General features: G+C 44.4%; 1 protein-coding gene across 1 annotated transcript in view; it reads right to left on the bottom strand.

Moving 5' to 3' along the window:
* Nucleotides 1-23,096, bottom strand: part of TBC1D4 (TBC1 domain family member 4) — a 160,425-nt gene that overhangs the window by 64,869 nt on the left and 72,460 nt on the right. Inside the window, exons 2-3 of the mRNA XM_054013266.1 lie at nucleotides 2,740-3,330; nucleotides 1,069-1,158 (exon numbers count right to left, since the gene is read on the bottom strand). Of these exons, the coding sequence (XP_053869241.1) occupies nucleotides 1,069-1,158; nucleotides 2,740-3,330 (681 nt within the window). The remainder of the gene's footprint in view (nucleotides 1-1,068; nucleotides 1,159-2,739; nucleotides 3,331-23,096) is intronic.

The raw sequence follows: 23,096 nt of genomic DNA, 5'->3' as shown, positions 1-23,096 counted from the left end.
AAATGGGGGGGGGGGAATAAGAGAATATTCTTTTTCTTGGCTGGGTTGCAAGGGGGGCCCCCCCGAAAGTGAAGCTGCACATAGGGCCCCACTAATTCTGCCACTGGAATTCCCAACTTTAGAGTTGCTGCTACTACTAAATTCGCCAAATGAGGCAGAAACCATGGCTCTGTCCCAACCTCAGCTGCAGAGCTAGTCCCACATTGGGGAGAGGCACACTTTGTATCCTGTCCCAAGGCAGCAGAACAGCTGTACTCCTCTTACTCGCAAAAGCCCTTACTGAAACACAAGGTCCCCACCATAGAGCACCTCCAAATTGGAGATTTCAGGCTGACAAAATTGAACCGAGTGGTCTCTTTCCTTAAGTTAACAAAATTCACATCTAGCTACAGGTGAATGATGACCAGAACTACCGCTACAATTCACAGAAATTCACTGGTTCTGTGTACGTTTTTAGATTGTGAGCTCTTTGAGGCAGGGACTGTGCTTTCCTTCATGTTTGCGCAATTCCTAGCACTTTGTGGGAGCTAAAACAAACCAGTAAGTGGCATTTGGAGGCACAGAATTTCTACACTTTAAATGACTGCTGTCTGATCTATTGCCAGGAGGGTCCACCCCTGTCGTCTACAATGGTAGCAACTGGATGATTGATCAAATTTAAAATCCATCTTCCTCCAGTGCCGTCACCAAAACTATACTGCGGTTTATCACGTCTAAACTGTAACATGTGTTCTTCTCATTCAAAATAGGATTACCTCAAACATCACTCTATATAGATTATATTTAACATTTCCAAAGTACTCTGGTGGGGACGAGGGGGCACAGAATAGCTGTGTTTTTATTAGGGTTCTATAGAGAAAGCCAAAATCTAGTTATATGGGTGTTAACTAAAACAAAGGTATAATTGTTTAAAAAGAGACATATGATGTATAACCACTATGTTTAAGGATATTCTGTATTGTGTTTTCATTTAATCTTCTATAATCAACAAAGACTTTGATTGCCTCTTTCTGCTGCCCACTGACTTAAAAAAAAAAAAGCCATCACAGCTACCCAATAAATACATACCTGAGAACATGAGGAGATATCTTTAAAATTCTTTTCAAGCACAACAGATTTGGTGTCTGGGCTGATGAGGTTAATTTCAAATCGTCCAACCTTGAAAATAAAATTTAAATCAGACTGTTTTATAAGGCACGAATGAATAATACACCAAATGAAGTTCAATAACTGGTCAGATTCTGCCATCTTCGCTTTAGCTACTCACGTTGAATAGTAGCTTACTCAGTGAACGAAGATGGCAGAATTTAGCACTTATGGAAAAAGGCAAATGAGGGAGGGGAATTGCAGAAAATTTCAACAAAATGGCAAAATATTCAGTTTGGGGATAAACAAAACAAAAAAAGATTGCAGGAAGCAGATAGTTCATGAAAAGTTTTATTCAATCAACAGCCAGTTTTTGGCCAGCCCTAATTAAAGCTCTGTTAGACTGATCTAAAACAATCAAGATAAGTTACAAGCCTTATTACACCAAAAATAACTATCCAGATGAGTTTTTTTTTTTTTTGAATTTTAAAAAACACCCACACAACAGTTTGGGTCTTCAGTTCTTTACTGCTGTTTGTTTGAAATAAAGGTGATACATTTAGCCTCTTTTTAATCATCAACAGGAACAGATTATTCGCTGCAGTGAATTTCCCTTCTGCTTTCTCATGATCTGCTCTCCTATATGCATCCGAAGAAGTGGGCTGTAGTCCACGAAAGCTTATGCTCTAATAAATTTGTTAGTCTCTAAGGTGCCACAAGTACTCCTGTTCTTTTTGCTCTCCTATGGAGCTTGAGGGGTTTTTCAGCTAAGACCTTTTCACCACCAGTGATGGGCTGTGGGTTTCTAAATGGCAATATATTTCCTCACATCCGTTAGTATTTCTCAAGAGGATGAAAATGCAAGTCTGTTCTCTAAAATAGGGGGAAAAGAAAATTCCTAAGTATTTAGCAGCCTATCAGTTTAAAAAGCAAAAGATCTTTGGGTCACCTGTTCTAATAATTTTCTCTTGTTTCCTTAGCACATATGCTCTGAAATGTTTAAATGAACTTCAGGGGAGAGAAAAAAGAGTAAAGGGTTTGGGGATGAAGCTACTGAGCTGATCTTAGAAGTATAATTTTTCAACAGACTTTTTGCAAGACAGACTATTCCTATTCTGGAAATGAGAAACTTCTTAGCATCACTGAAATTTACCATAAAAAGAGAATGAGTCAAACTGCACATTATTTTTCACAGCTTTAACTGCTTGTTCATTTTAATAACACAAAAGGGAGATTTTGTTTGCTCTGTTCAACAATGTTATGGATAGAGAAATCAATCCACAAAAGGGCTTGAAAGAAGTCTGAACACAAGCATCAGATTCTAAGTCAAAATACATGGTTCTCTTAAATATTACGTTTATATTGTCAAATTAACAGATAAGCAATTATATTCCCTTCAAGTTTACTAACTTATATGATTTAAACTTTAGCTTCCCCTAAAATAACTGGGATACAAATTTTTCAATATTATTTAGAGTTTCCCAGTATGGTTTCATGTATTGTAATACAAAATAGAAAAGCAAATGTTTTTTGGCTTAACAGAAATTGTTTGCATAAGAAGTTTCAATATGCAGCAATGACAATAATGGTGTAAGTCAAGCTCTCCTAATTCTATTGTATGCATGAAATTGCAGGTACTGCTATATCACCTACCTGAAATAACATTGTTCGGTTCTTCTCAGAGTCTGAGGGTTGAACATGACTGGGTGCACTTGCATGTCTCCTGCGTGGCTGTGTTTTCAGGCTGGTATCATGAACCCTCCTTTGCATAACTGCAGTGACGCTGCTGCACCGGGAGCGGAATTCCTGCTGCTCAAAGCCAGAATCCTCCAAAATTCGCTCAGGGAAGGAGACACGGGTGCCAGCCAGGTTGGTCTGGCCTCCAATTGTAAGGATCCCAGTGTTCCCGATGGTGGTGCTCGTGCCATCTAACTCCTCAAATGGACTATCTGACGGAGAAGCTGGCACGTCTCCTTCATACAAGGTTAAGTCTGAGCTGGAATCTGTGCTCCGCTGCTCACTCAACAGTTTCAGGCGCTGGCGCTCGTGTAGACTGAATTTCTCAATGCACTCATCAATTAGAGTGGAGGGGGCTTTCTTATGGGCCACAGTCACCTTTCCACAGTACAAAACCTCAAATTTTTGGGAATTGTAGAAGGCATCTTCACTATCCTTACCAGGCTTGGCATCCTCTTTCAGGGCTGCTTTGGACACTTGCCTTATGCTGCTGATCACATCAGGAACCTGGGTGACAAAAAAAAAAACCCAGAAATTCAAGACCAAAGCCACAAATGTCCAACATGCAAGGCCCTTAAAAAATGGATTAGAATTCAACTCTGAATAATAGAATGTCAGAGAAAATCATTATCCTCAAGTGGATTTGGCAGAAAAGGCTTTGTTAGCACAGCCCCAAGGATGTTCCCAATAAGATTTCAGTCTTAGACAACAGAAATATTCATGCCAGTAACAGTTTAGCTACTGCAGTATGTGCCACCAGCTTCATGCCTTGAAATACTTAACTAGTCATTCTTGAATCCTGTATGTACCATTTCAGATGGGTAAACAATGTCAAGTATTTTTCTAGAGCCTTACAATTAAGCTACTAACAAACCCTTTATACAGTAAGTCAGGCATACCAGCTCCAAAGTCTAATTGTGGTGCTTTGTACAGCTACAGAGGAAATTGTGGGTTTGATTTCCTTGGGAGCAAGGTGTACAGTGCAAACCTTCACGTACACAAGGCAACAGTGCAAGATGCCTACATTTCAGGGATATTGATCATACACATGAATTTTGTAGTCCCTCAAAATGCTACTCTGTTAATCCTATCAGTGCATAGAACTAGTGGGCTACATTCACAACTTGCATTATTGGCCACAACATAATTAACTACACTAGAGTTGCAAGTGCTTATCTGAAAATCCTGATTTTTTCCATCAGTTACTAAAACCTGGTAGCTTTACTAACTAGAGTGAATTTTCCCCCCTTCAGTATGTTAATTTCTTTGAGTGCTCCCAGTTATGTTTTGGCCTCAAATGCAATATGAGCAATGTATGGCAATGGTATTCTTACAGAGATGTTTAATTGTGGAATTTGCTTCCTATTTCTATTCAGAATGACCCATCTGTTACAGCGTTTAATACTGTACTAAAAGTAGTATCTCATCACCTTTGAAATTGTTTCTCTACATCAGGGGTCGGCAACCTCTGACACGTGGCTCACCAGGGTAAGCACCCTGGCAGGCCGGGCCAGTTTGCTTACCTGCCGCATCCGCAGGTTCAGCCGATCGCGGCTCCCACTAGCCGCAGTTTGCCGTCCCAGGACAATGGGGGCTGCGGGAAGCGGTGCAGCTGAGGGATGTGCTGGCCACGGCTTCCCGACGCCCCCATTGGCCTGGGATGGCGAACCGCAGCCAGTGGGAGCCACGATCAGCCAAACCTGCAGACGCGGCAGGTAAACAAACTGGCCCGGCCCGCCAGGGTGCTTACCCTGGCAAGCCACATGCCAAAGGTTGCTGACCCCTGCTCTACATTATGGTTTACTGTAAAAGCCCTCTGACACTCTGATCTAAGCTTTCAGATCATGAAGCATTAATCTAACTCTTGTCGTTTCATGAGGTACCAGCTGTTAAAATTTGGAGCTGCAGGGGAGGATGGGGGGAGAGGTTGATGACAATTAGGCAAGATAGTAATCAGAATAAAAATTTAAAGGATCACACTTCTCATCTAATTAGTTAAAGTTATGTTTTTTGTATTGATAAATCTTCTCAAAAATACGTTCAAATTTAAATAGGTTTCCAAGTGTAAGATGACTGACAATGGACAAATGAAATGAAATGCCTAAACTATTAAGGAAATGGAATATTTTCTATGCTTAATTTCATAGGGCTGTTGTAGCTCCTCTTGAGCCCACAGAAAGAAACTACTTATGAATAGGTCTCAACTGACCTTTCAGATTTCCTTGAGGGGAATGTTTCCTCATACTCCAAATAGTTACTTAAAAGTACTGTACTGACAATATTACCAAATTACTTGTCAGCAGTGCTTTTCAGTCCACCAACGAAAATAGTAGATAGACCAGTACAAAACTTTCAGGGCTAGAAGTATGTCCTAGCATTGGTTCCAGGGTCAATCTATGGTGCTGAACTTGGTCATCAAGGAGACCTTACTCTAACAAGGATACCCATCAGAGAAGGTCTCTCATGAAATTGCAAGTCCTTTGAAACACTACATGTTAACTGGAAGTAAATTGAAAAGCTATTTGTCAAGAAACTGAGCTTCATGGAATATTGGGTACAATGATAAATTGCATAGAAATGCAGACTGAAAAAATAAACTTACTCAGATATGTTGTAATGGAGAAAGATCATTGTCTATGCGCTAATACAAAAATGACCTCATGTCTAAACTGGTAATACATAAAGTGTTCAAAGTCCATATCAAAATACTGCCAAACAATAAAAGGGACATAAGCCAAAGGGAATAGGGAGTAAGAGCTTCAATGAGAGATGTGCCAGACCAACCCCAAAATGTTCACCCATCATCATGAGTGCAGGAACAGGCACATAAAAATTCAGTTTAAAACTTTTAGTCTTGCTTAGCCAGTCTAAGGGTACGTCTACACTACCCGCCAGATCGGCGGGTAGCGATCTATCGGGGATTGATTTATCGCATCTAAACTACACGCGATAAAAATCGATCCCCAATCGCTCTCCCGTCAACAGCTGAACTCCAGCAGCATGAGAGGCGGAAGCAAAGTCGACAGGGGAACCGCGGCCGTCGATCCAGTGCCGCGAGGACGCAAAGTACGTAATTTTAATTCGATCTAAGATATGTTGACTTCAGCTATGCTATTCTCATAGCTGAAGTTGCATATCTTAGATCGATCCTCCCCCACCCCGCCCCCGTAGTGTAGACCAGGCCTAAGAGTATTATTTTGAGTGAAGCCCTGTGAGCTCTTAGAGAATGTAGAATAGGCATGCTGTATTCTGCTTCATTTATTTGCTTTTCTAACTTGCATAAAGCTGGATGCAAGATCATTATCCTTTGGAATTATTGACAGGTTATTTGGAGATAAGTGCTGAGAGCCATTCTTCAAAGTCTGGAAAACAAGACTCAGGAGTTAGAAGTCTGACTAAGAACAGAAGATACATCTCTGGAAGCTATGTCAAAGCAGTGGGCACAGAAACTCTGTCATCAAGGACTGGGGAGGATGCTATATTCCTTCAGTTGGTATGTGAAGAGCAGAGAGAGATACAGATCAAGATGGGTGGAAGATAACACAGATGTAGTCCTCAATGAGAACAAAGACCTCTCATACTTTCGAAAAATGTTGGTTTAGAGATTAACTTAAAGATACTGTACTGCACATTACCACAAGTGCAGGCTTCAGAAAGCATACAGTGAAATTTAAATGTCCATATTTCACTGTACGGGGGTCATACTGCATCTGATCAACATATACCAGAATTTGATAGGCAAAATACCTTTAAACTAGGAGGGAGGTGCACTTTTAAACCTGTTGGTATATGAAAGGTTTTTAATAGTCTATAAATATTTTATTAATTAATCCACTACATCAAACTGGGTGTAGTTGCCAATATTTGAGTAAGGAGAGAGGAGCTGTGATGTTTTCAGTATGCTGATGATACTCAGCTCTGCATCTCCTGAGGTCTGCATGAGACAGCAGCTTGAAAGCAGGTGAACTGGCTGCAGCTCAGCCCAGATGAGGCAGCTCTGAAGGCCAACCAGAAGAAATTACAAAAGTTTAATCAGGGGGACTGCTGTGAGGACATGTGACTGCCTCTTGTAATGCAGGCTTCACTTACAATTTAGAGCTCATATTAGAGCTGAGGCTGCTGCTGGATTCACAGGTAGCAGCTGTTGTGAAAAAGCACTGTCTCACCCCTCCTGCACCTAGCAAGGCAAATATGATCTTCCTATGGGATATGGATCTTGTAGGCTACTACAATGCACCATCTGCAGGCTGCACTTTAAAACCATATACTGTAGAAACTAAAGCTAGCACAGAATGTGGTTGCAATCTCCCCAATGGGAGCATTTGACACCAGTGCTCCACCTTAGCCAGAGGCCAGATTTATTAAACATTTTGGACATGCTCCAAAATATATCTTTGTTCGTGGGTTTAAGAGTGGAAGCAGGTTAAGAGAGAGAGTTATGGGGCTATTACAGGCCTTTTGGAATGGAGGGTAAATACCTTTTTTGTGCAGAAATTAGGGTGACCAGACGTCCCGATTTTATCGGGACTGTCCCGATATTTCCTTGTTTGTCCCGCGTCCCGACCGACGTGCGGTCGGGACACTGGACAAACAAGGAAATGCTCCAGAGCCTGGAGCCCGGAAGCGCTCGCGCTCCCCCTCCCCCGCCCTGACCCCTCCTCCCCCGATTGGCTCCCTCCCTGAATCCCCGCCTCTTCCCCAGGCTCACCATTCCTCCCCCCTCCGCAAGCGCTGGAGGGAGGCCCGGGAGACTCAGGGGAAGCGAGACTCAGGGGAAGCGCGGGGCCAGGGTGAGTAAGAGTCCGGCCTGGTCCACAGCAGGCAGGACTCAGTCGGGCGGTAGGGAGAGGAGGGGGGCGGCCCGCGGGGCCAGGCGGCGGCTGTTCTCCCCCCCCTTCCCACCCCCCCGGGCAGTGGGACTCGGGAGCAGCCGCTGCTGCAGCTCCCACTGCCGCAGGGGGAGGAAGCGGCCATGGCGCTCGGCAGCTGCGGCTCTGGCGCCCCCGAACCCCCCGGGCCTGCTGCAGGGACCCAGCAGCGCGTACGCTGCGCCCAGCCCCTGGCCAGCGTCTGGGCTGCTGCCCAGCTGGTGCTATCGTGCGGCGGCCCCGGGGTGGAGGCATCGGCAGCCCAGCCCCGTTCGTTCCCCTGCGGGACGGGGGGGGGGGGGGGGGGGGCTGGGGCCTGCTGCCCCCACTCCGGGGGCGCCGCGCGATAGCACCAGCTGGGCAGCAGCCCAGATGCAACTGGCCAGGGGCTGGGCTGGGCGCAGCGTGCGCGCTACTGGGTCCCCGCAGCAGGCCCCGGCTCAGGGGGTTCGGGGGCGCCAGAGCCGCAGCTGCCAAGCGCCATGGCCGCTTCCTCCCCCCGCGGCAGTGGGAGCTGCAGCAGCGGCTGCTCCCGAGTCCCGCTGGCCGGGGGGGGGGAGAACAGCCGCCGCCTGGCACCGCGGGCCGCCCCCCTCCTCGCCCTACCACCCAACTGAGTCCTGCCTGCTCGGGACCAGGCCGGACTCTTACTCACCCCAGGCCCGCGCTTCCTCTGAGTCTCCTGGGCCTCCCTCCAGCGCTTGCGGAGGAAGGTGTGTTTTTTTTTTTGGCCACGCCCCCGCCCCCGCGTCACACACCCCCCACCCCCGCGTCCCGATATTTGACTTGGGTGATCTGGTCACCCTAGCAGAAATTATAAAAGGTGTGTGTGTGTGTGTGTGTGTGTGTACACACACGATAGATTGATAGATGATTTGTATTTTGTATAGTGGACTTTTAAATGGAGAAGTTCTCAAGAGCTTTAGATAGGTACTTTAATCTATTTATTTAAGTAAAAGTTAGGAATCTCTCTGTGCTTTACAAATATGCTTTCATGCTGGAATCCTTACTTATCCTAGTTTAACTACCCATTATGGTATTAGATGAAAGCATATGATCATTTTAAAGACAAATATGGTGGGGAAAAATACATGTTAAAACTTACTGGCAGAACTTGCAAACAAGTTCAAGTAGTGTTTGTGAAAGTTTTAGCATAGGTGTCTAGCATTAATATCATCAAGTATATAACAGTTTTGCTTGTCATTTTTAAAGTGGCAGAGCTGATAAAGTTTAGACTTTGGAGGACTACCAGTTTTGATAAATGATGCATGCTGCAGCAAAGAAAACAGCACAAAGGAAAACCATTTTTATGTTTGTGCCTAGAATGGCACAAGTAACTCCATGGCAACATTGGATCTTCTCTTCAAAAATACAAGCGACAAAAAAAAAAAAAAAAAAAAAAAAAAAAAAAAAGAGTCCTAGTAGACTATTCTCCCTTCAGTATTCACAACTGCATTCACTGAGTGGAAGCATGGACCCCAAAGCAAAATACAGTACAAAATCAGAAAAGGTTTCCAGTTTCCTCCAAAAATTAAACTACAAGCAGGTTATTTACAAGATTTCTAAAAGCACAAATTCATACTTGCTACATATTGGCATAAAAACAGCTAAATAGGTTTTTAGATTTCACCGTGAAATATATAGGGAAACTGTAATGCCTTATTAAGTTGATTTCTAACTTCATAAAGCTTCTAAAGGGAATTTAAACATCAAAGGCAAACTGTCCCAGTTTATTTAAAAAAGCAAAACAGAAGTCCACTATTCTTACGATATGTAAGAGACTTACAACATAGTAATACTCAGTCAGGTTTAATGTATTGAACACCTTCTGTTGCTAGTAGAGGCCACTCAGCTCTAAATTAAATCACACATACACACAGAGCTTTAACTTTGCATACAAAATATATCTGACATACTAGTAATGTTGTAGCTACGTCAGTCCCACAATATTAGAGAGACTATGTATTATGTGGGATAACCCACCTTGTCACAGACCTATTTTGAAAATACATAGGAAGCAGAAAGAACACCATACATCAACATTCAAAGAGTGGTACCTTTGGGTTTGGATCCCAGTTGAATAGCTGAGGCATTCTCAAGGTACACTGAAGTAAATGACAATGTTTTTAATGAATAGGGGGTACTTAATAGATTTATGCTATGAATAAAAGTACAGAAAGTTTCTCCCACTACAGAAGCTGGGAGTAATTTCACGACATTTCCTCAGACGAACTGAGTTCATTATATCATACTCCAGTCCAACACGAGGCTTCTAGACAGTAACCATTGGTGCTTCAAAAGCCAAGTGTTTCCTGATTTGGCACTGGAACCACACAGGCTACATAGGATTTGAACAGCCACATTTTTATCTTAAAAAACAAACAATACATGTTCTGTTTACAGTTAACAGGAACAGAGAAAGATTTCTGACATCTACTGATTGGGGAAATAATGGCATCAGAATCATATTTACATAACACTTATGAGAGTCTTTTTATGAGGTTTTCAACCTCTGACAAATTAAAAATTCACAAAATAATTAAAAAACAAGAGAGAGTGCCAGTATAATGAAACAAGGAATGAATCCATATGATCTGCTGAAGCTAGAAAACTTTCAAAAGAATAACTGGTGAAGATGTGAAATTCTTTTGATTATGTTCATATTCATAGTCTGCTGCACAGAAGCAAGTGAAGACATTTTACAACCTAGGGCTAAAGCAGGCATGGGCAAACTTTTTGGCCTCAGGGCCACATCTGGGTATGGAAATTTTGGCCTCAGGGCCATGAATGCTCAAAATTGGGGGTAGGTGGGTGGGAAAGGGTGAGGGCTTCGGGTGAGAAAGGGTGAGGGCTCTGGTGTGGGGCCATGGATGAGGGGTATGGGTACAGGAAGGGGCTCTGGGCTGGGATCAAGGGGTTCAAAGGGCAGGGCTGGGGTGCAGGGGGGTGGCTCAGGGGTGCAAGCTCCGGGTGGCGCTTACCTCAAGCTGCTCCTGGAAGCAGTGGCATGTCCCTGCTCCATCTCCGAAGCGGAGGCGCGGCCAGGCAGCTCTGCGTACTGCCCTGTCCACAGGCACCACGCCCGCAGCTCCCATTGGTCATGGTTCCCGGCCAATGGAAGCTGTCGGGGTGGGGCTTGGGACAGGGGCAGCATGCGGACCCACCTGGCTGCCCCTACGCATAGGAGCTGGAGGGTTGACATGCCGGCTGCTTCCCGGGAGCCGCATAGAGACACAGCACATGCAGAGTGGGGCAAGCCCCCGACCCTGCTCGCCGACAGGACCTTGAGGGATGGATTTAAAGGTCTGATGGGCCAGATGTAGCCCATGGGCCATAATTTGCCCACTCCTGGGCTAAAGTCTACTCAGTTACACTGGTGCAACAGAAGATAGAATTTAGTAAATCAGACTTATCTAAATGAATCTTATATAAATTATGCAGTAATAAGGAAAGCCACTTTACCATTTACAAGCTACAGCTTCATTTCAAATTTGAATCTGCATGCTAATAAAAAAAAAATAATAATTTTGCTCAATTCTACTTATTTCATAGCTAACCACAAAAATCTGAAGAAAGTTTGGTTCATTTAGAACCCAAACTAATTTTTTTTTTTTCCAATTTCTCAAAGCAAAAAAAAATTGTTAGCCAAAGGGTAGCATGTAAGGTTTTTATTGAGAGCCCTCACCCCACTGGTCATCATAACTGGAAAATGTATGTAAGGATATTATTTTTAAAAAGTTATGTATCTATACTGTGTTCTTAAAGTATAAGAGAGACAAGGTGGGTGTAGCAATATCTTTTAGTGGACAATTTCTAGGGGTGTAAAAGACAAGCTTTTGAGCTTCACCGAGCTCTGTGAGGCTCGGAAACTTGGGACTACAATATTGCAAACAACATTCTTAAAGTCTGTTAGTTAAGATAGGTCACCTGGAGATGGTAAACAGGTTCTGGTCAGGCAGGCGGTAGTAGATACTTATCACCCTGGCTGGTTATTGTGTATTGTGTGTCTTACAATGCAAGTCTACTTGCAAAGGAGCCACCAGCTGATCAAGATTGCAAAGCTGACAAGAGATCACAAAATCTGAAGGAAGAACACACAGCAGGAAGGGTGTCCTGTTTATGACTAAGATCAAAAAATTAGTCTGGTGTATCAGGACAATGCAAGGAGTCACACGATATCCTTCACCTAGGGGACAAGCTGCCAAGCTGTCTTATGAACAGAGGATCACAGCCAGCTTGGCTATTACATTTTGGGAGAAAGACTTTGGGTGAGCTAAAACTTCATGACACAGTAAAATGTCTCGTTAGTTAAATCTAGGCTCTAGAAAGTACTTCTAAAATCTCTATTCTTTGTTCATTAAAGAACTACCCATTTTCACTATTAACAAATCTAAGTGCTGCGAATTAGGCAGAGCAGTAATCCTGGGGTGAAGCTGGTAAGCTGGGGGTACTGTTCCGTTGAGAGTGGCGGGTCTGTGAATTCTGTGAGCGTCCAGTGGACCAGGGGCTGGACACTCCAGGGGGATACTCGGAGGATTCAGGGGCTGGAGTGTGCCAATTACTAACTTGCGGAGCCTGCATAGTCTGAGAGGGGAGTGCTTGCATTGCCTGTGAAGTCCAGGAGGTGACCCGTAGCCGGAACGGACAAGGCTTCTTCATGCTAAGAGCAGGTGGTAGCAAAGTGCCTCACAACCCTGGGCACCCCCAGGAAGCATCAAGCCCCCCCCCCCCCCCCCCAATGCATTTTTCGGCAAATGCACTAGTCACCAAAAAACCTTCATCCAACTCATCTAATAACCCTATTGGCAACCTGACTGAAGTTATTCAGTGTAATTTTCTGCTTGCTGCCTGTGGTGCAGATATATAACTCTTCAAAATACAATTCCACATAGTGAGCATTCAAGTCCTTTGGAAGTCTGAAACTACAGAAACCTGCTATACAAAACCCCCAAACACGCTCTGGTCAGTACTCAAAGTATTGCTGCTTATTACTAATTGTGCTGCATTCTTTGCTAATAGCCAGATAAAGGCCTAAATACAGAATTGGTTAAAATGATTTAATGACACATTACAGTAATTTGGTGTAATTTATGTTGAGGGGTGGAAAGGTAAGGTTGTTTGAGGAGAACCAACCAACAGGAGAGTGGTGAAGGATGACTGTGTTAGGTATTGGTTCTGAAGCCTTCTTCTTGTTTTTTGTACAATCTTACTCTTCTACTCATTATATAAAATACAGATTTATCAATATGCAAGTCTCCTTTTATATCATACTGGCCAAATTCCTGTATCTGTGGTACAAATCAACAGAAACAAATACAAATCAGAACAAGTATCAAGAAATGTTTGCCATCAACTTCTACTTTGTTGTACTGTCAGTTTGGACTGACAGACAGAAAACCTAAAATGCAGGACTTGTTAAAGAAACACCAAGGTGCAGCATGAAAATCCAAACGCAGAGAAAAAAGCCCAGGGACTGGGGGTGTGGGTTCTCTGGGATGAGGGTTTGGGCAGGGATGAGGGTTTTGGGGTGCAAGAAGGGGCTCCAGGCTGGGCCAGTGGGTTAGGGTGCAGGGACCTGGTGGCACTTATTGCAGCGCCAAGGAAGCGGCCGCCAGGTTCCTGCGGCCCCTAGGCATATGGGCAGCCAGGCAGCTCTGCATGGTGTGCACTGCCTTCACGTACTCAGGCACCATCCCCTGCAGCTCCCGTTGGTTATGGTTCCCAGCCAATGGGAGCTGCAGAGTCAGTACTTGGGGCGAGGGCAGGGAACTGGTGACACTTTCAGTTGCTGCACAGACCTAGGGCAGGCAGGGACTTTTAACAACCCAGTCGGCAGAGCCGACCAGAGCTGCCAGAGTCCCTTTTTTGACGGGGCATTCCGGTCAAAAACCAGACACCAGGCAACTCTAGCTTTCCCCCGGCTTCAAATGGATATGTTTCCATTCAGGTCTTGACAAAACTGCTTCTCAGTTGTGGACAAGAACTGTTACACAGAGGCTACGTCATCACTACGGGGGGGGGGGGGGGGGGGGGAGGGAAGGGAGGGAGGAAGGGTCGATTTAAGATACGCAAATTTGATGTATCCGAGCTGACTTACCCTGCTGTGAGGACGGCGGCAAATCGATCTCTGCGGCTCCCCTCTCGACGGCGCTTACTCCTACCTGCGCTGGTGGAGTACAAGCGTCAATTCGGGGATCGACTGTTGCGTCCCGGCGAGACGCGATAATTCGATTCCCGAGAGATCTATTTCTACCTGCCGATTCAGGCGGGTAGTGAAGACGTAGCCAGAGATATATGTATTCATTATACTACCAATGCACATTCGCACATAGTGAGGTTCTACATACGAAGATAATACAGTCTATTTCCAAAAGCAGAGCGGAGTACTTCTACAATGCAAAGGGGAAGGGGAAAGAAACATTTTAAACAGGGAAGCTAGAAATTTTAATTGTCATGAAATACTTATTTTAGCTCACTTTAGAAATGACTGATGCATTTTGATTTTAATGCAACTCTGAGCATAGTCAGACAGTAATTGCTGTGTAATATATAAATCAGACAACAGTATTACATGATTTGCCTCTGGAAACACATGTAAAGCAGCTAGCTTATTTTGAGTGGACAAAGTAAGGCATGTTCCTTCCTCAGAGCTTTTAATCTAAATAGACACCATAAAGTACACAGACAGTAAGAGAAGGAAGTCAACAGGCAAAAGGGATTATTAGGGAGGAAAAGAATACATAGAACAGGTGACTACTTGGCTGGTTGAGTAGACATTGGGTTCTCTCTCAAACTATTTAAGGAGGTACGCGAGGTAATTTTCTGCAGCCCGTGAGCTCTCCGCGGCTCCCCCAGCATTTACCTAGAGCGGCTCCGGCCCGACGCACACCAGGGGCACGGCAGGCTCCCTGCCTGCCTGCCCTGCCCCCGCGCCAGGAAGTGGGGGCACATTGGTGTGTGTGTTGATGTTGCTTCAGGCACCATCCTCAGCAGCTCCCATTGGCCGCGGTTCCCCGTTCCCGGCCAATGGCAAATGCTGGGGGCGGTGCCTGAAGCAACAGCAATACACATCCCAGAGCGGCGGGGGGGGTGGGGGGGGTGGAGCGGAGCGGCACGGGGCAGGGCAGACAGGCAGGGAGCCTGCCCTGCCCCCAGTGTGCGCCGGGCCAGAGCCCGCCCCCCGAACCCCTCCTGCAGTCGAACCCCCTGCCCTGAGCCCCTTGCTGCACCCCAACCCCCTGCCACACTCCTCCTGCACCCCAACCCACTGCTCTGAGCCCCCTGTCGCACCCCACACCCCTCCTGGATCCCAACCTCCTTCCCTGGGCTGCCTGATGCACCTCGCACCCCTCCTGCACCCAACCCACTGCCCTGAGCCCCCTGCTGCACCCTGATCCCCTGCCCTGACCCCCTGCTGCACCCCTCACCCCTCCTGCATCCCACACCCCAACCCACTGCCCTGAGCCTCCTCCTGCACCCCTCACCCCTGCCCTGACCCCCTGCTGCACCCCACACCCCTCCTGCACTCCCTGGGGGCAGGGAGGGGCCAGAGTTGGGGTCGGGATTTTGGGGAAGGGATTGGAATGGGGGCAGGGAAGGGGTAGGGGCAGGGCGGGGCCTCATGGAAGGGTTGGAGTGGGGGGGGCCCCCCAAGGGCGGCGGGGGGGAGGTGTCAGTAATGTGGCCCTCGGACCACTGTTCTAGTCCTCATGTGGCTCTCGTGATCATTTGAGTTTGAGACCCCTGATACAGTCCAACATACCTAGATACATTGTTAATAGTTTTCAACTCTTTACAAGGAATATATACAGAAATATTTCCTTACTGGGGATTCTCTCAATTCTTCCCTCAAAAAAGTTCCCTCAATTTTTCCACTCAGTATTTTGAAATTGGTAGCCAGTGTTTGAAATTCAAGTAATATTACTCTCCGTTCCTTCAAACGGAACCAATCTTCCTTTAAGCATTGTATAAATCAATAGAAAAATCATATGTCCCACTGGAACAGAAAATGCCTATAGTATTTTAAATACAAGTGTCATATGAGCACGACAGCACTATTTAAATAAGTAAACATCTAAAACTTTAAACTATTTATTTTGAGCATGTGGAAATAAATTCAGGATTTGATTTCCAAAACAGATAAACACTGAAACCTCTCCTTTTATAAGGGTTTAAGAGTAGCTCATTCTACTTGAAGTTTCATACTGTATCTCCTCAGTCTTATGTCCACTGTTTCTTCCTCAGTCTTTGAAATTTTGTGCTTTCGTACCTTACACTAGATATTAAATATACACATTGCTAGTGAAAAACAGAACATTTATTTTTGTCCTTTTGACCAAAGATGCAAATATGTCATGCTACTTTCAGCTCTCTACCACTGCTAGCATGTGTGTGCTTCTTTTAAGCCTTACCTTACCTTTAATTGATCTCCTGAATGGCTAATGCATTCGCTGCATTCCAAGTCATAAATTTTGCAAGGGAATGATAGATCCCACCCTGTCCACTGTTCATTACATAATAATGGTACTGTATAGCCAAACTTTATTGAAGTTGTAGAGCAGGGGTTGGCAACCTCTGGCACGCGGCTCACCAGGATAAGCACCCTGGCGGGCCGAGCCAGTTTGTTTATCTGCTGCGTCCGGAGGGTTTGACCGATCGCGGCTCCCACTGGCTGCGATTCACCGCTCCAGGCTAATGGGGGCAGCGGGATGCCGCGACCAGCACATCCCTTGGCCCGCAGCCCCCATTGGCCTGGAGCGGCGAACCACGGCCAGTGCTTACCCTGGCGAGCTGTGTGCCAGAGGTTCCGACCCCTGTTGTAGAGTAAGCTAACTAGGCATGCCAGACAGACCAAAAGATGAATTTATTTTATAATGAATCCATTATATCAAGACGCTGATTAAAATTCATCTTCTTACATGAAAAATTGGAAGGTGAGGATTCAAGATAGTTCCTGAAAAGAATTGTATCAAAAAATTCCCCCCCATTCAAGGTAGGCATGGATCTTATTTCACCCATCTCTCTCCCCTCCTCCCACTCTTACAACTAGAATTTCATTAGCATTCCAAGTAAGAGAGGTCTGAGACAAATTCACCCCTTATGTATGTGAGTACAATTCTGACTTCAGTGGATGCCATCAATGATTTGGTGCCCTTGCATCTTACTCATTATTCCCCTCCTGACAAAAAGGATTAATGTGAAGAAAAATGTACCATGTGAGTATAGCAAGACCTCAGACTCCTCATAGTCCTCCGGGGATCTCACTAGGCCAGTGGTTCCCAAACTTTAACAACCTGTGAACCCCTTTCACTAAAATGTCAAGTCTCGCGAACCCCCTCTTAAAAATGAATATTTCCAGGGATTTTCTCTTTTACCTGAGTATAAACTATAAAAGCAGTGATCTTGGAAATATAAAATTTGTTTTTAGGACATGCTTATTACACACTATTTATTATAAATTACTATTTATCATTACAGTATTTTTATTACATTATGAAAAGGGCAACATTCTTCCAAGATCTCACTTTCATAGCTTATCACTTTGAATAAGCCTGTTATAAGACAAGGCTCCTATGTTTCATCAAGGAGTATCAGATATGAAACAGCATGAAGGTATTTAAGAAGCCAACTCAAAGAGTTCTTCCTACACAAGCATTCAGGTCTTGAGCAGTCCTGGCAAACAACACACGTTACAACAAAGCTTAAACTTGTTTTTAAAATTATTATGAAGAACAAGATTAGCTGCCTATTTAATTTTAAAAACAGCAAAAAATATCCATCTCCCTTTCCATTTCTTATAAGGAGTCTTGAAGTTTAAATCTCCTCAGTGTGATAGATATGCTTGCTTTGAACTGCTTAGCCCTTGGAACTGCTTAACACTTGGAGTTGCAGTTAGCAAGAGATGTTAAGAGTAACAAGAAGGGTTTCCTCAGGTATGTTAGCAACAAGAAGAAAATCAAGGAAAGTGTGGGCCCCTTACTGAATGAGGGAGGCAACCTAGTGACCGAGGATGTGGAAAAAGCTAATGTACTCAATGATTTTTTTGCCTCTGTCTTCACGCACAAGGTCAGCTCCCAGATTGCTGCACTGGGCAGTACAGCATGGGGAGAAGGTGACCAACCCTCTGTGGAGAAAGAAGTGGTTCGGGACTATTTAGAAAAACTGGACGTGCACAAGTCCATGGGGCTGGATGCGCTGCATCCGAGGGTGCTAAAGGAGTTGGCGGGTGAGATTGCAGAGCCATTAGCCATTATTTTTGAAAACTCATGGCGATCGGGGGAGGTCCCGGATGACTGGAAAAAGGCTAATGTAGTGCCCATCTTTAAAAAAGGGAAGGAGGAGGATCCGGGGAACTACAGGCCAATCAGCCTCACCTCACTCCCTGGAAAAATCATGGAGCAGGTCCTCAAGGAATCAATTATGAAGCATTTAGAGGAGAGGAAAGTGATCAGGAACAGTCAGCATGGATTCACGAAGGGGAAGTCGTGCCTGACTAACCTAATTGCCTTCTATGATGAGATAACTGGCTCTGTGGATGAGGGGAAAGCAGTGGATGTGTTATTCCTTGACTTTAGCAAAGCTTTTGATACGGTCTCCCACAGTATTCTTGCCGCCAAGTTAAAGAAGTAGGGGCTGGATGAATGGACTGTAAGGTGGATAGAAAGCTGGCTAGATCGTCGGGCTCAACGGGTAGTGATCAATGGCTCCATGTCTAGTTGGCAGCCTGTTTCAAGCGGAGTGCCCCAAGGGTCGGTCCTGGGCCGGTTTTGTTTAATATCTTTATTAATGATCTGGAGGATGGTGTGGACTGCACTCTCAGCAAGTTTGCAGATGACACTAAACTAGGAGGCATGGTAGATACACTAGAGGGTAGGGATCGGATACAGAGGGACCTAGACAAATTAGAGGATTGGGCCGGAAAAAACCTGATGAGGTTCAACAAGGACAAGTGCAGAGTCCTGCACTTAGGACGGAAGAATCCCATGCACTGCTACAGACTAGGGACCGAATGGCTAGGTAGCAGTTCTGCAGAAAAGGACCTAGGGGTCACAGTGGACGAGAAGCTGGATATGAGTCAACAGTGTGCTCTTGTTGCCAAGAAGGCTAACGGCATTTTGGGCTGTATAAGTAGGGGCATTGCCAGCAGATCGAGGAACGTGATCGTTCCCCTTTATTCGACATTGGTGAGGCCTCATCTGGAATACTGTGTCCAGTTTTGGGCCCCACACTACAAGAAGGATGTGGAAAAATTGGAAAGAGTCCAGCGGAGGGCAACAAAAATGATTAGGGGTCTGGAGTACATGACTTATGAGGAGAGGCTGAGGGAACTGGGATTGTTTAGTCTCCAGAAGAGAAGAATGAGGGGAGATTTGATAGCAGCCCTCAACTACCTGAAGGGGGGTTCCAAAGAGGATGGAGCTCGGCTGTTCTCAGTGGTGGCAGATGACAGAACAAGGAGCAATGGTCTCAAGTTGCAGTGGGGGAGGTCCAGGCTGGATATCAGGAAAAACTATTTCACTAGGAGGGTGGTGAAACACTGGAATGCGTTACCTAGGGAGGTGGTGGAGTCTCCTTCCTTGGAGGTTTTTAAGGCCCGGCTTGACAAAGCCCTGGCTGGGATGATTTAGCTGGGAATTGGTCCTGCTTTGAGCAGGGGGTTGGACTAGATGACCACTTGAGGTCCCTTCCAACTCTGATATTCTATGAGCCCTTGGAAGTCCAGGGGCTCCGGGCTGCTGGTCCTGTGCTGCCTGGGGTCCCTAAGGACAACTCTATCCGCCATTAGGGAATTTTTTCCCCCAAGAACCCCCTGTAACATTTCGTGAATAACCCCAGTTTGGGAACCACTGCACTAGGCCAATATATTAACCTTGAAGATGCTCCATTACTATAAAGATGGCACTAGTACAAAGCCTTAAGTAGATAAGAGGACATTCTCCAGTTCCTAGAAAAGTCAGAAACTTTTCCAGTGGAATCATTAACTGTGAGCCTCCACATCAGGCTAGTAATTCAGCAGTGATCAGTAAAGAATTTGGATCCCCAATCCAAAGAACAGTTTCCTTTGACTACTTTACCTGCACTTGTAGAAAGTGAGTGATATCCTTCAAAATTCATCAGTACGTGGTATCATCAGAGGACCTGCATTGCTATTAGGCAAAGAAGTTATCTACCAGGAGGGAAGCAGAATGTAGAGAAAGAATGCTAAGAAGCAGATGCAGACTCTTACTGAAACACTCACATTTTCAACTTTATATTATGAACTGCATTGCCTAATGACCTTTAAAATAACTTTCCTCTGTCAGGTAAAGTATGTTAACATCTGCCAGTATTTTAAAAATCTCCCTATGTACAACTGTGACACAAGCCCTCACCTGTCAGAAGTTGAGATGATCCTGTAATGTTAAAGATTTATTCAGCTACAAAGTTAATGGCTGAATTATTACAAACATCATAGATGATGAGAACATGATAGTAGAATTTCTTCTGAAACTACTAAAACAGATAGCAAGTGATAGAATTCAAATGTCAGTATAAGCCTTGTACTGTAAACAAAGACCAAGACAGCTATAAAGTTGGTCTTGAATAAGGCATTTTGAGCCACATGGGTTCCACTAACAAAATTTTATTATATATATATATATATATATACACACACACACACACACACACACACACATTTTTAGCAGATTCTTGCAAAATAGCCTGAAGTGTTAGAACATGTACATAAATATTAGAGTGTGCCAGTTATTTCTCACTAGATTGGACTTGCTTCAACAAAACCCTCAATGATTGTTGAGTATCTGTCAGAGGCAAAGGAAAAAAAAAAAATCAAATTAGTGATAATGTGCTGTTATTCAATCTGTGATGGAACACCAAAAGCTAAGTGATCTCATTCAAAAACGTGATAATCTAGTTACAGCCTTCAATCACTGATTATTATTCCTAAGGCTACCATATAAAGACTTTCTGAATTGCTCTTAAGTTAATTGTGAAATAAATTTTAGCTAATACATTTAAAATGAGTTTGAAAGTTCAAATTACTTCAAGCAAATCTGCTTAAAGATTTTAAAATAGAGAAATATTGGTTTTTAAATGGTTTTTAGTGATCAAAAACTTGGCCATTATATCATATAATTTTATTTCGTTTTGCTTCTTTCATGGAAGATAAATTGCAAAATAACTTTACAGGGTTACTGTAAATCAGTTAGAGAACTGATCCGCAGGAAGAGGAAATGAAGAGTTATATGCAAAGGAGAGGTGCTACATCTATAAAAGAGTTTTGAAATGAAAGGAGTTGATGAGACAGACATTAAGGTCATTCCACAGAGAAAGAGACCTATAGGAGAAAACTCTTGCACCAAGTATGAGGAGTTTGTGGATGGACAGAGGATATTGATGGATAGGTGAAGGAAGTGGGGTGAAGAAAGAAGCGGGATAAGAGGCAAGTTCCTGGAAAGTCTTAAAATGGAGCACTACAATATTCTGAGACAATTGCTTATGCAGTACTATGACAAAAAGTTGCACCCAAGCAAGAAGCATTTGTAGTCAGCATTCTGTAGTAAATACCAGTCTAGGTGAATATTCAAACATTTAGTGCACAATAGTTAATACTGAACTCACAATTGCACAATACTTTAACAATCTATAGGTCAGCACTCACTATTTCAGGCAGGCTGGTCTCCTTATGGTTCAGGGATTGACAACCTTTGGCACGCGGCTCGCCAGGGTAAGCCCCCTGGCGGACCGGGCCAGTTTGTTTACCTGCCGTGTCTGCAGGTTTGGCCGATTGCGGCTCCCACCGGCCGCGGTTCACCACTCCAGGCCAATGGGGGTTGTGGGAAGCAGCGGCCAGCACATCCCTCGGCCCACACCGCTTCCCGCTGCCCCCGTTGGTCTGGAACGGCGAACCACAGCCAGTGGGAGTCGCGATCAGCCAAACCTGCAGACACGGCAGGTAAACAAACCGGCCCGGCCCGCCAGGGTGCTTACCCTGGCGAGCCGCGTGCCAAAGGTTGCCAATCCCTGTTGTGGTTAGTTCTCCACACTATCGTGAAAGATCCAAACTTCTTCAAGCTTCTGGATTTAGTCATGCTCCCTAGTTCTGCCAGGGATCAGATGGCTGCAAAGGTCGAGTCCTGAGAGTTTGGTGAACCAGTATGCCATTGATGTAATATGGCAAATCTCATGTTCCAAAAACGAAAAATAGTATGTTGCAGTTGTTACGCTAGATTAAACAGCAGCAACTGCATGACATTTCAGTGTGGTCTTTATTTTGAAGCACGCTGTACATGCCCTAGACCTCAAAGGAACACTCTCTGCAGGCGGCAGGGTGGTGGTTGATAAGTTTTTCAGAATGACAACAACTGATGTAATGGTTTTCACACTACCCAGGCAGTTACCTCAAGTAACTTAAGATGTCAAAAATAGATGTGTGGGTTTTTCCAGTACAAGCCACAATCAAGATATTATAATGGTTTTCTTCCTATAATTATTATTATTCAGTTTACCTATAGTGTCACTTTGGATGGTGAAACATTTGGCTTGCTAGTCTATAACATGAACATTGGGATGAGGTAACTTAATTATTCACAGACAGAGATTACTATGAGAATTGAGCCATTTATTAAAATGGGAGAACACAAGAGAAGATGAACTTGACAAGATCTTAACCAGCAGAACATCAGAATTTTCATCTTGTGCATGTCTGGAGATCCTGTTTCCATTGAGGTTCTCACTGACTTTTAGCAAGCAGAACTGGGCCTTTAGTAGAAAGATTCAAAGACTGAAAAATAAGGTAGAATGTCAACTGTTGTCTCAATGAAAGTGAATGAACTCTTTCTAGAACAGTCAAGTTATGTTTCAGAAAGTTACTTCCTAATGTCATATCTAGGAAGGCATGGAATGCCAAACTAGCTGGATTTTAGAGCTTTCTTTCTCTGTGTAAGCCTAGACTTTCTTCAACAAGACTATTAAGTGGTGGTTAGCAAAAGCATTACTGACCACAAAACAAGAAATCCTCAGAATAGAACTATTCTAAAATTTATTCCAAACCCAGACATCAGCATTAAACCCAGACATACTATTATAACATTTTCTCTTCTGTGATCCAGCTTTATGGCATATGTTTCAGGTGTTTGAAAGCCAACACCAGAGATCTCAGTTGGCACAAAGGAGAGATTATTAGCATTAGCTGATAAAAGTGGAACTCAAGCATGCATGTCTTCAAGTTACAGCTGTGACACTGCCCAGAGGCCCCCATAAACAAAAGACCAAGACTTTTTTGTGATTTGATGTAGTTAGACAATTACCGACAACCACTAATACACACACTGCAGGACACTGAACTTGTAGCCAAGTGGGGGAGGGGGGCAGGGGAAAAGAGAGAGACCTACAGTACTTAATTAG

This window comes from Malaclemys terrapin, chromosome 1 (assembly GCF_027887155.1).
Source record: "Malaclemys terrapin pileata isolate rMalTer1 chromosome 1, rMalTer1.hap1, whole genome shotgun sequence".
In the NCBI taxonomy this organism is placed as follows: Eukaryota; Metazoa; Chordata; order Testudines; family Emydidae; genus Malaclemys; species Malaclemys terrapin.
The sequence above is the reverse complement of the archived record's forward strand: the minus strand, read 5'-3'. Positions and strand labels throughout refer to the sequence as shown.